This window comes from Otolemur garnettii, unplaced genomic scaffold (assembly GCF_000181295.1).
Source record: "Otolemur garnettii isolate 467f Iridium unplaced genomic scaffold, OtoGar3 scaffold00017, whole genome shotgun sequence".
NCBI classification, from domain to species: domain Eukaryota; kingdom Metazoa; phylum Chordata; class Mammalia; order Primates; family Galagidae; genus Otolemur; species Otolemur garnettii.
In genome coordinates this window covers 28,899,789-28,913,303 of record NW_003852412.1, presented here as the reverse complement: position 1 = coordinate 28,913,303, position 13,515 = coordinate 28,899,789, and the positions used below count along the sequence as shown (strand labels likewise).

Below are 13,515 nucleotides of genomic sequence, written 5' to 3'. Positions count from 1 at the left end.
AGGCCTAAAAAGTCACCCAGAATTCTGGGTGTTTAACTCACATTTGCAAAGAAAACCCACATTTACATAAGTCCTTTTATTATGTTTATTCATTTTCCATAAAGTCTTCATATCTGATTGCTACTTGTTGCGTGTTCCCTCCCCCTCAAAGTTTATATTTTTGCATTGCTAAATAGAAATCACAATACTTGGTTACTAATCTCAGCTTGTCATTGATTGATTCTTTACCTTAATATATCACTTCTCTGGATTTTAATTTTTTACCTGAAAAAAAAAGGGGGTATTGTTCTAAGTGATCTGCAGCACCTTTCTAGTTATGAAGTTCTAATGAATTAATATGGTCATTTGTTTTGGTTCAGAGAATAAGATCATCACCCTTATCAGAAAGTCATTCATCAGAGTTTAGATGTCCTTTATTGTGCTTTGACTCTTGGGTCTAATTCCAGTTGATTAACAACTCAACAGAGATGGAAAGGCAGACTTGTTGTTATTCACTGTAGCATCTGGGAGCAGTGGCATTTCTGTGTGTCACTTGTCACATGTAGGGAGCCCGATAATTTGCATTTCTAACTTATGTCGAGTGATGATAGTAAGGCTGGTTCAGAGACCTCACAATGAGTACTACTGCTCTAGGTCAGTAGATCTTAGAGGATTATCAAATCACCTAAGTTGTTATTATTTTTGAAGTATTTTTGTTTTAAAAAATTTATTTCAAGAGGTAATTAATAGATTTAATTAAATCAGTAACAATAGATGTGAAACTTAAATTAACTTTATTTTTAAGCACGGCCAGTAAACTTTTAGGTCCTCTAGTTTCATTATCATCATCATCATCATTATTATTTTCTTTGAAACACACAGAGAACCTCTTTCATTCTTTTTCCAGGCTCTTATTGCAGAGACAGTTGGAAGTTATGACACCATGGATCTCTTCAGGCACACTACAGAACTCAGTATGCATGTAAGAATTTGAACATTCTTCTTAAGGATTCCTTAATGAATGAATGAAGAGTCATCTTTCTTATAGAAATGAGTAGACAGTGGTGTAATATATTAGTGACAGCAGTCTTCTCTGTATTCTTTCTTAGAAACAGATAAACGACCTTAGTTAAAGAACTTGTACTTTTCATTTTATTACAGCTTTTAAGTACTGATAAAGAAATGACACTGAAGTGTAATAGATACAGTAGCATTTGTGTAAACTAGAAACTGAGACTCTAGGAAGAAAATAGACAAGAAATCAGGACTAGACTTGGTTGACATTTCCAGATTATTTATGAAATGTTTTAGAATTTTGTTCTTATAGTTTGACCTGTGGGAGTGGTGCTGAGAAGAAGAAAACAACCCACTAGATGGGTTTTCTGCATTTTTTTTCTGCATTTTATCTTGTTTGGTTCTTCTTCTTAGTATTGGATCAGTATTGTGTTTTATCATAGTGACCGTTCCTTTAAAGGCATGTGACAGTTGACTTAAGACTAAGATGTGATAATTAATTACTCTATTGCACTGCTTTATTTCCTAATGTTTATTCCCCTATGTCCACTTGTTAACTTTTGCTTTTTTTGAAGACTGAGGGAGCAATAGGTTATGCATATTGGGTCTGCACAACACTGCAAGATAAAAGCAACAGAGAAACAGAGCTGTACAAGTACAACATCCTCCAGATGAACGCTATTCCAGCAGCACAAGTTGTTCTGAGTAAATACGTAGGTAAGGTACCTATTACATGATGGCAAGATACTTGAATAACTATTGAAGTAGTTTAAAGAATTTTTAAAACTAATTCATTCCAAATTAAATATGAGTGTTCTTTAACACATGAGTTTACCATTTTTTCCCAATGGCCAACCGGTCTACTTTCTGATTATAAGTAAGGGCTTTTGAAGGGTGATGAAAATTGCTTATTAACTAATAATTCAAGATAAAAGTTATTTCCAGCCAGGCACAGTGGTTCATGTGTATAATCCCAGAACTTTGAGAGGTCAAGACAGGAGGATTACTTGAGGCCAGGAGTTCAAGAACAGTTTGGGAAAGACAGCAAGAGTCTGTCTCCACAAAAAGTAAAAAAATTAGCCAGGCATGATGGTATGTATCTATAGTCCCAGCCTCTTGGGAGGCTAAGGTGGTAGGATTGCTTGAGCCCAGGAGTTTGAACTATGATCACACCTCTGCATCTCATCCTGGGCGACAGAGTGAGTGAGAGCATGTTTCTAAAAAAAAAAAAAAATTAGTTTTAAGAAAAAAAAGGATAAAAGTTATTTCTTGTTATAAAGGAATATATTGTAGACCCTGTTGGGCTTGAGTTGCTGCTGTTCTAGCTGCACCATTTACTTTCTCTGCAGTGTTAGTCCAAGTAGTCTACTTCGCTTAACTTCTGTTCATTCCTTAGAAAATGAAGGGAATAGCTGGGATGTCAAATTATGAAAATTAAATGAGATAATCCAAGCCTGCCAATTAAGTTCAAGAACTCATCCTAGAAAAAGTGCTACATACTTCATTGCTAAATATCACTACAGTCACCACGGCACCTTCAAAATATCTCCTTGGAAAGCTGTGCATCAATGCCAGTGCCTACTTCACTCTTCAAAGCCATTTGGGAAGTTTCCGGAATGACCATCAGAGCTATTGCCACATAGTACACAAAAATACACAACAACAGTGGTGAACACCACTCAGCAAGACACTGCCACATGTTGACACGAACACAGCTGTGACACTTCGACACCAAGGCAATGAAACATCACTGAACTGTTTGTACAGTGCTGCCAATGTAAGCGCACGGTGGCAAGTTGGCAAACTTAAGTGTTAAGCCTCATATGATGACAGCTCTGATGATCATTCCAGAAAAAGAGTTCCAAAATTGCTATGGGATGTGGACTAGGCACTGTCATTGGTGCATAACTTCCCAAGGGAAGCATTTCAGAGGCGACCACAGTGATCTTCAGCAGTGAGGTGTGCAGCACTTTTTCTAGGATGAGTTTGTGAACTTAATTGTCAGACCTTGGATACATGAAGTACCAAACCCAGTGCCTTTAGCCTCCCCCCTTTGCCACCTGATTTATTTTTCAAGATACTGGGAAAAATGTTTAGGTTTAGGAAATTTACAGAATCATGAAATTTTATTAGCCATCTATTACAATAACTCTCTGTCTTCCTTAATGAAACTATGATTGGGTTTTAATCAGTGGTCCACCACTTAGCCAAGTCTGAAAGCATGGGCATACCACCAAATTGGATTTTAGTTTTCTCATCTATAATACAAGAAAGCAAGTGTCTGTCACTTAATGATTAATGAGATGATCTATACAGGATACTATGTAGAGTGCCTGGCACGCTCTGGATGCTCAGGAAATGTCATTTCATTAGACTTTGGCAAAATTCTAATGAAGAGGCAAGGAGTTTAAGCTGGAATACTTGTAACAGTAAATATTGCCAGTTGAGTAATACAAAGAACCAGATAAACTGTAAAAAATAGGAGGAAAAAAATGCCTTATCATAGATATTGAAGGGATTTTCAAGCTGTTCATGAATTTAGCCTGGGGCACTGCAGTAGAAGACAAATAATTTGCAAATATCAGTGCTTTGGGAAATCAGTATATTATGCAGTATGTCAAAAGTAATGAGTCTAATAAATACCTGGAGTTGAGGAAGTATATTCTCAGCAATTATATTGATGGGTTTCTAGATAGCACAGTGGCTCATACCTGTAATCCCAGCACTTGGGAGGCCAAGGTGGGAGGATTTCTTGAAGCCAGCAGTTGGAAACCAGCCTAAGGAAACAAAACAAACAGACAAAAATAAAATTAGCCAGGCCTGGTCATAAATGCCTGGGATCCTAGCTACTGGAGAAGCTATGGGAAGAGGATTGCTTGACCCCAGGCATTCAGGGCTTTGGTCTGTTTTTGTGCCACTGCATTCCAGCCTGGGTGATAGAGTGAGAACCCCTCTCAAACCCAAAATTTATTGATTTTTTTTAATAGGATAGGTACCATTTGTAAAGGATTTATTTACATAAAGAGGTAAATCTTTAGCTTTCTGCAAAATTCAGATGCCTAAATTAAGGAACAAAGAAATTTAATCTTTAATAGTAAGTGTAGTTGGGTTTCTAACTCTCTGGTGAAGGCAGACCCATATGCTCATTTAACAAATTTGACTCTATGTGCTTAGCAAAAAAATTAGAAAATTAGAAATAGAAAATAAAGAGGGGATGAAGAGAGACAGACTGCAGACCGTCCCTGGCCTGCCCCACGGCTGGCTGCCTTGTGGGCGTGTGACACGCGGAGGCATGGGTCTCTGCGGACTGATTCTGACTCAGTGTTTGTGACCTCTAAGAATAACTTTGACTATGTGATTTTTACTTTACGCTTTGACATTAGAACCGAACATGCACATAAGATATGACTAAACTGTACTTTGTTAAATAATTTCAGGAATTTGAAGGCTTAAGTTTCCCATATTAAGGAAACTTTCCTATATTAACTTTCCTTTTAAGTAGATTAAATCAGAGGTATTTCTTTCTCCACTATACCTTAGTAGGTCCATGTTGGTTTTTGACGTTAAAATTCCAAAGTACTGTACTGAAAATGCCCAAATTATCTGTTTCTGGTGTTTATTACTGACTTTTTTTTTTTTAAACACAAAGAGATTAGAAAAGAACTACCAAGAGAAATTGTTGCTGAATTTAATCACAGGACAGCCTAAATGATAAGCCAAAGAACTGGATTTCCCTATAAATCTCCTAGTTTTAACATGAGCTTCCAGTTATTATACATTTGGGAATAAAAGTGTTTAAACTCTACAATAACAGGAAACCATATATAACTATTAAATATTCAGTAATTTAAAAAATTTATGAAACAATTACTGGCATATTCAAGATAGACTAAGCCCAGTATTCTTAACAATGTTTGTGATCTTGGGAGGTAATCTGGTATTTAAGACATTGGAACTAAATCTGGTATTTTATGAATGCCACCAGGATGCATATCTAAAGTAAAGATATTTCTGAATTTCCAGAAAGGATTCAGAATTATGCTCCAGCTTTCACCATGTTGGGCTACTTAAATGAACATTTACAACTGAGGAAAGAAGCAGCGGACGCTTACCACAGGTGAGCTGTGTTTAACTGCAGTGCAGTTGTTGTGTATGAGCCTTTTAAAATTTAGTCTCATGAAGAAGGTACTGAATCAATGTATTATAAATAAATGTATTATTATTACATTTTAGAAGATGAAAACTTTAGATTATACTTCGGTTTCTATTGCTTATCCTGAGGGGGGGTGTGGAGAAATTGAGAGAGCGAAATTCAGAGAAAAGAAGAAACAAACAAAAAAGTTCTCCAGTTTTGTTTTAGGAAAATCTGTCCCTTTAGAACTTGTCTAGCTTGATTAGATGTGAACATGTGTTCAGTCAGACAAGAAATGAGAACATTGTGGTGTATTTCTTTGCATCACTTTATTATCTACTACATATTCACCCTGATTTCATCCAGTGAATGTGCCAAGTGGCATCCCTACTGCTGCCACTTTAGCCATGAATTAAAACAGCTATAGGCCCTGTTGTCACAGAGCTCGTGTTCTGGTGGCAAGAGACACGGGATAAACTAATAAACATTTGTGATGATAAAAATTAACTAAGAACAAGTCGAAGTAGCGTGAAGGGCCAGTGACTGCAGGGACAGGCAGTGCCGCTCAGGTTGGGGTCAGAGGGGAGGTTTTCTAAGAAGACTGGCAGGGCCTGCCTTGACTGAGCTGAGGCCGAAGGACCTGTGAGAGCAGATGCCACAAAAGTGGCATGGACTGAGCATGTGTCCAGGGCTGGGGACCTGCCACCTTGGGGACCTGTGGCCTCTCGGCCTTTAGGTGTGGCCTTTTGACTGAATCCAAATTTTATATAACAAATCATTTTATTAAAAGGGGTGTAGCAGAGAAAGATGAAGCTTTTCCTCCTTTGGTCCTTAAAAGGGAGTGATCTTGAAATTGGAAGGCTGTACCCCTAAGAGGCACATTATTGCCCTAAGTAAATATTTGGAAGAAGCCTTGTCAGCTAAAAAATAATTGAGATGTCTCAAATGATTTTCCATACCCTTGTATGGATCTGTCTGTAGTTCAAAGGAGTAATCACTAGATGGTACTGGAGGCTGTATAATCAAGAAGTTATTTTTCCAGGTGTATGTGAAAGGAAGTTTATGAAAAACTTTTTTTCTTTCAATGTCAATAAATATACTAGTAAACTGTATAAATATGATAGAATGCACCAGTGACCAAGATTTTTAAATAAGGAAAACTAGGCAGTAGGGTGCTTGCTATCTTTGTGCACACTGTTACGATGGTAGATATTATGTGTTGAACATTTATGACACTCAGACTTAAAATGGCAATTCCACGGTCACTCGGATGTGTCCTGCTCTGTTTTGAGCAATCACCACTGCTGTTTTCTGTTGTAAACAAATATTTGAGGCTTGAATCAAAAAATTAGGTATAAATATAAGCAGGGATACAGTTTTTAATTTCTATAGTATTGTATTTTAGGCTTCTCTAGAAAATTTTTGTTTTTCATGTAATATCAAGGGGATAAAAATCCTATTGTGGGTATTTTTCCCTGGTGAATTCTCTTTAACTAGAAAAGAAGATAAAAAACAAAAATCCTACTAACTGTCCAGTCCCTGTCAGTTGTTAAGACATTTCCCTGCTTGCTCGCCTACAGGGAACTGAGCATGAAAAGGTTAGTGTATATATTCTAAGCCTTGAGGGATTTCTGATGACTCTTTCTCTGCCCTCCCCTCATTATTCTTTAAATACTTTTCTGTTTGCACAGGCAAGGGCGCAGAAAAGCACTTGATTTCCTGGCTTCCTAACTCAACCTATTAGTTTATATGTATTATCAAGAGGTTTTTTGCTATATTTATAAATATGTCTAAACTTAAAACTGTGATATAGTCATTTCCCATATTTAGATTTTTAGAATATTCAGAAGTCAAATATAATAAACAGTTATTACCAAGGGGTCATTTTCATGTTATTTTCCTGACAATCTAAAATCTAAGTATATGTAAGTACTTGTGGTACCAACTTAATAAAATATGAATAAGCTATTTGAACTAGCCTTAAAGAATTAGTAGAAGTAAATAAAGAAAACAAAAATCTATAGATTCAGCTACTGAGGAAGAGTAAAAGAATGTTATTGCACATAGATAAACTTAAATACTTTGTTCTTCTTTAAAGGGCAGTTTTGTTGGTACAGACTACAGAAGACCAAGATACGTACAATGTTGCATTAAGCAATTATGGCAGGTTGTTGTGGTAAGTTTATTTTGTTCCCATTAATTCGTGACTCTCTTAACTTTTTCTGATGAAAGCTATAGGATTGGTGAGGTGATGACCAGTTTCCAAAATATGTGACATAGAATATTTGTTCCTTTTAGTTCTGATGTTTTGTGTGAGGTAAATACTATAGAAGAAAACGTACAGTAAGTAATAAACTATAAAGCAGAGTTTAATGAGAAGTCATCACTGAAATGTAGGGTCTTAACATTCACTTAATTTGCTTCAGTTTCTTTTTTAAAGAAAACGTTACAGATAAAGAATTGAAGTTCCCTTCTCTAGTTCCATTATTTTCTCCCCAAAAGTAATCACATTTATGAAGATAGTGTTTATTTAAATAAATACGTTTTCTGCAGCTTTAACACTACTAGATTATAGCTTACCGAATTGTCTCCATAAAAAAGGAACGTGCAGGTAAGGTTATTAAGAGAGCTTTAGTGTAATTATATCTCTGTATTTTGATGAGACAAGCCAAAATTACTTCTGATATTAAAAATAAATTGTGTTTTGTTTCTTAGCTCTATTGGTGAATATGATAAAGCTATCGAGGCCTTTAAGTCAACGCCCCTTAAAGAGTTAGATGACATCACAGGTTTTGCCCTGGCTTTATTTATGAAGGGACTGTATAAGGAGAGCAGTGAAGGTAAGGGTGTTAACTGAAGCTGGAGAATACATCTCACTTTTCTAGAGTTGAATAGAGCTTAATGATGGTGAGCTTAAGAGCAGAAGGATGTCATACTGAGATGCTATGGGGGTTGCAGTGTTTATTAAAATCTGACTAGGAGTCAGAAGTGGTGCTAGGCCTTCCATGGTAGTGTTGTCAGCTGAGTATTGATGAGACTGAGGCCCAAGGTCATTTACAGCAGATACATGAGTTAGCATTTGAACAAAGGTGTTTACTCTTCTGTACTGCTTAAATGTCTGTTTCTGATAAATAAATGAGGACCTCAGTCATTGTCAATAATAAATAGATTTTGCTTTCTCCAAAATGGCAGATGAATACGTTTTTACGTATATGGGCTTATCCCATATATTTGCTGCTCATTTACGTATCTACTGCTTGATGGAGTTGCTGGTCTGAAGGTACGAATTTTGATAGTATCTTAGTGGCTATAGGCTTTCATTAAAGGCCTAATCTTCCTCTTAAAGATAGTCATGAGGATTATCACATAATAATCCTAATAGTATCCCCAGATCTGTTATCATGGAACAGGTAAACCAAGTTAGAATCTTACAGATTTTTATTTTGTCTTCTTAAAAACAAAAGAATAAGCTGATACAATTTTAGTTATACTTTACTAAAAAATAGGACTGGGAAAGGAAAAATCCTACATTTGTCAATCAGGTTTGCTTATATATATTTTGTTTGTTTGTTTGTTTGTTTGTTTCTTTTTAATTCTACCTAACAGCCTATGAAAGAGCCTTGTCTATTGTTGAATCAGAGCAAGACAAAGCCCATGTCTTGACAGCTCTGGCAATAACAGAATTTAAACAAGGAAAAATGGATGTAGCCAAGACATTGCTATTTAAATGGTATGTACAGTTGACATCAACACTTAACATGACCAGATATTTGGGTTGATATTTGGAGCAATGTAAAACAAAGTTTTTAGTGTCTTAGGAATTTTGGGGTGAACAAAAGTGTTTAGACCTACCTAGTTCTGAATTGATAGTCACAGCTAGAGCTAGAGCTAGTGGTATGATTCTTAGCTCTGGATCCATGCAACCCTTCCAAGCATCCTATACTCTGTTGTGTATTATATACTTTGTTAAAAAGAGAGACTGATTACCTGATCAGTAGGATCTTAAAATTTTAATGAAGGCAGTTGTAACTGGTTTGTTTTTTGTTCTCTTGGACTTTGAGAGAGAGATTTTCCTCTTTCAAGTTAATCTGGTAAAAAGTTCATTTAAAAGTGAGTCATTTAAAAAAATTTTCTAAAAGTGATTATTAAAAAGTTTCAATTTACAAATTGAACTTATAGCTATCTCTTTGTTTTTGGAATATGTTAATGAAATAACAGACTATGATATCTGTTGGTTTTTATTTTTATTGTTTTGACTTCTTGACCTTTTCAAAAGAAAGATAACCTTCCTTCCTTCAGAAGCAGTAGCTTACTTATATGTCATTGGATAATGGTCCTCAGTGAGGGTCTCTTGGCATTTGAATGGTCTGAATAGAAGTCTCCTGTGTAGGGAGCTTGCCTTCCTGCTCTTCACCCATTAAGTGGGGATAGCACTCCTTAGTCATTGCAACAGCCAAGAACTTGTCTCTAAACCTGCCTTATCCCCAGAGGCGGGAGGGAGGCGATGAGATGGTCTGGTTGAGAACCATGCTGTGGGACAGGCTTTGCATTTGTGTATTGATTGTGAGACTTTTGTCCTGTCCTTCATTATTAACATCATTTCCTTGTATCATAAATAAGCAATTCTTTCTTCTCTTTGCTGTATAGGGAAAACCAATCAACTTAAAAGAAAATCCCCTAACATCATAAGGATATAGCCTTATAATGTGTATCTGTGGATATATACAATACCCAACTTTGCAAGTGTCTTGGTGATAAGAATTATACATGTTAATGATTACTGCAATCATTAGCAAAAGTATCTTCGCATTTCATTAATGGCAAAAGTAATTCCACATTAAATACAAATAGATTAGTAATTGGGTATGACTTAAAACAGTAACCAAAATCAGTTTGAGCATTGGTGGAATTAGGAAAAAAATAACAAAATATAATCTTTCCTTTCCCCTTCTCCTATGTGAAGAAAAACCTTTGCTGCCTTGTTTTATGTTGTTGAATCCAGGCTAGGTGTTTTTTCCAATCTATATCTTTTTCTTCCTTTTTGATTCTCTGCATACCATTGCCCAAACTTAACAGTACCATCTGCTTCCATTCTCTACCCTTTGGATTCTTTTCTTTGAGTTTCTTTCTATGAAAAGTTCACTGTTCCCTCTTCTTTATGGATCTTGTTTGTCATTCATACACTGAGAACTGAGCAGTGTACTAGACATTTATTTAAAGGGACTGGAGTAAGTTTGTGATATAAGGGGGGAAAATCTGGTTTCCAAGCTTATAGACTTTATAATATCAAATAACCACATGTAAAATCCCAGAACATGGTGGAAGAGAGCATGTGGGTGCTGTGACCTCAGCATGTGTTTGTTTGATATTGGAAGGTAGTCATAATAATTTAGATTGTGTATATTAGTAAATATTGTAGTGGACAGTTTTTACCTTTTGAGCCAAGGCACAAATTGGAATTTATTTTTTTATCAATATTGGAATTTATAGTTTACTGTTTGCTTTTTTAGATAGCAATGACACTATCAACTGACTGGTTTCCATATTTGCACTCCTACATCTATTAACTCTTTTTATTTTTTTGTAATTTTTTATTTTTTTGAGACAGAGTCTCACTATGTTACTCTTGATAGAGTGCTGTGGCATTGGAGGTCACAGCAACCTCAGACTCTTGGGTTGAAGTGATTCTCTTGGCTCAGCCTCCCAAGTAGCTGGGACTATAGGTGCCCACCACAACACCTGGCTATTTTTTTGTTACAGTTGTTGTTGTCTAGCAAGCCCGGGCCAGGCTTGAACCTGCCATCCTCCGTGTGTGTGGCCGGTGCCCTAATGAATACTTTAAGCTGTTCGTTCCAGAGTTGTGTATGAAAATTGATGTTTCCATTCTTCTTTGTCAAAATTAAGTGCAAAACATTCAGTTCTCCCTTCCATAAATAGTTCAAAGACATGGTGGTAGGTATGTGATAGTTTTATAATATTATTAACATTTCTGTTATATTTAATGATAACAGAATTAAATAAATATTGATATAAAAAGAAATTCTAATTTGCCTTGGCTTAAAGGGAAAAAACCTATCTACTATAATACTTACTAAAGAACTATGTTTAGGGTGGCACCTGTGGCTCAGTGCGTAGGGCCCCATATATTGAGGGTGGCGGGTTCAAACCCAGCCCCGGCCAAATTGCAACCAAAAAAATAGCCAGGCGTTGTTACAGGCACCTGTAGTCCCAGCTATTCGGGAGGTTGAGGCAGGAGAATTGCTTAAGCCCAGGAGTTGGAGGTTGCTGTGAGCTGTGTGATGCCACGGCACTCTACCAAGGGCAACAAAGTAAGACTCTGTCTCTATTAAAAAAAAAAAAAAAAAGAACTATGTTTTAAAAGTTTCTTTGTTTTATTACACTATAAAAATTATAATAATTATTAGAAGTATTAATCTTGTAAAAAGCTAAGCTTTTCTTCATTTAAATTGACAAGGATTCCTAAACATTATTGACTTTTAATAAGGCTAAATCAGATTTCATAGTTAAAAGAGAAAAAAATAATCTAGCATTTTTCAAGAGGCCATTGTAAGCATTCGAAACTTAAATTCTCTTTAATTTATAAAAATACTCAAGAGTAAATAGTTTGTATTTATTATAGAAAGTGCTGGCTCGGCGCCTATAGCTCAGCCGGCTAAGGCGCCAGCCACGTACACCTAAGGTGGCGGGTTCGAATCCCCAGCCCAGACCCGCCAAACAACAATGACGGCTGCAACCAAAAAATAGCCGGGCGTTGTGGCGGGCGCCTGTGGTCCCAGCTACTTGGGAGGCTGAGGCAGGAGACTCGCTTGAGCCCAGGAGTTGGAGGTTGCTGTGAGCTGTAATGCCACGGCACTCTGCCCGGGGGACAGCTTGAGGCTCTGTCTTAAAAAAGAAAAGAAAGTGCTAGGCTTAGTACCACAGAAATAAGACAAAGCTTTATCAGAATGATAAAAATCAGCTCTTACCTTGAAGAGATTTTTTTTCTTTGTTATTCATACATTCTAGGGTTCTATTGAAACTCAATGTCTTAGCAAAATTGTTCTAATTATTTACCTAGAACTGAGACAGAAGAAACGGATTTATATTGTTTCTAAAGCTTAGTTATCTTGACCGAAACAGAAATTTGGCTATTGCTTTGTGAGAGGCTGTTGATGCTTAACTGCTTCAGAGGATCAGAGAAATTACTGTCTCTAAACACCAAGGAATTCATTTGTACATTCATCTTTTTTCTTTTCCTTTTTTAGAAATAGAGTCTCACTCTGTCACCCAGGCTGGAGTGCAGTGGTGCAGTCATCACTCACTGTAATTTCAAATTCCCAGGCTCAAACTATCCTCCCACTTTAGCCTCCCGACTAGCTGAGATTACAGACATGTGCCTCTATGCCTGGCTAATTTTTAATTTTTTAATTTTCTCCAGACTGGTCTTGAACACCTGGCCTCAAGTGACCCTCCTACCTCAGCCTCCCAAAGTGCTAGAATGAGAAGCATGAGCTACTACTTGGACTATTTCTATATTCATCTTAAAGCTAGGCTTAGCCTGGTGAATCCTTAAATAAATTGCTTTTTGTACTAAATATTAAATGTTTTGATAGTTATAAATACTACTGTAGTCATAAATAATAGGTGATTTGTGAATGTAATTACAGCTCTATCTTAAAAGAACCAACCGCGGAAAGCCTTCAAGCCCTGTGTGCATTAGGGTTGGCAATGCATGATGTTACACTGTCAAAAGCAGCACTTAATGAGTTACTGAAGCACGTCAGACACAAAGACCTTGATCATCAACAGTGCCTTCTTACCTCCGCAATTTATGCACTTCAAGGCCGCAGCGTGGCTGTGCAGAGACAGATGTCGAAAGCTGTCCACAGGTAAATTCTGCTTCGTGAGCTCAGGGCCCAGTTATACCTTATGGTGGTATTTAACATTTGGGCTTGACTAAGCTGTAAGGTGGAGTAAGTACATATTTTTGGAAACTGAACTCTGGTTTTATGAAATTTTCATAGGACCAAGTGACTGTGTTATTTTTACCTATGTGGATTTTTCTTTTAATTTGCTTGATAGATTTGGCTTTTATCAAGTTAAAGTCCAAACTTTGTTTTGCTACAAAAGCACTGATTCCCAAGTTTGTGATGTTCTTAGTCTGTTTTCTGATACTGTCCAGGTTGATGGTATTAAGAATTTTGGGGGGCAGCACCTGTGGCTCAGTGGGTAGGGCTCTGGCCCCATATCCCGAGGGTGGCAGGTTCCAACCTAGCCCTGGCCAAACTCCAACAAAAAAATAGCTGGGCATTGTGGTGCGTGCCTGTAGTCCCAGCTACTCAGGAGGCTGAGGCAAGAGAATTGCCTAAGCCCAGGAGTCGGAGGTTGCT

General features: G+C 36.9%; 1 protein-coding gene across 7 annotated transcripts in view; it reads left to right on the top strand.

Moving 5' to 3' along the window:
* TTC37 (tetratricopeptide repeat domain 37) overlaps nucleotides 1-13,515 on the top strand; it is a 98,852-nt gene that overhangs the window by 58,311 nt on the left and 27,026 nt on the right. For all 7 annotated transcript variants that reach the window (XM_023510884.1, XM_023510886.1, XM_023510885.1 and 4 more), the window contains 7 exons: nucleotides 887-961; nucleotides 1,569-1,710; nucleotides 5,017-5,110; nucleotides 7,224-7,301; nucleotides 7,841-7,965; nucleotides 8,732-8,855; nucleotides 12,793-13,014. In XM_023510884.1, the coding sequence (XP_023366652.1) occupies nucleotides 887-961; nucleotides 1,569-1,710; nucleotides 5,017-5,110; nucleotides 7,224-7,301; nucleotides 7,841-7,965; nucleotides 8,732-8,855; nucleotides 12,793-13,014 (860 nt within the window). The remainder of the gene's footprint in view (nucleotides 1-886; nucleotides 962-1,568; nucleotides 1,711-5,016; nucleotides 5,111-7,223; nucleotides 7,302-7,840; nucleotides 7,966-8,731; nucleotides 8,856-12,792; nucleotides 13,015-13,515) is intronic.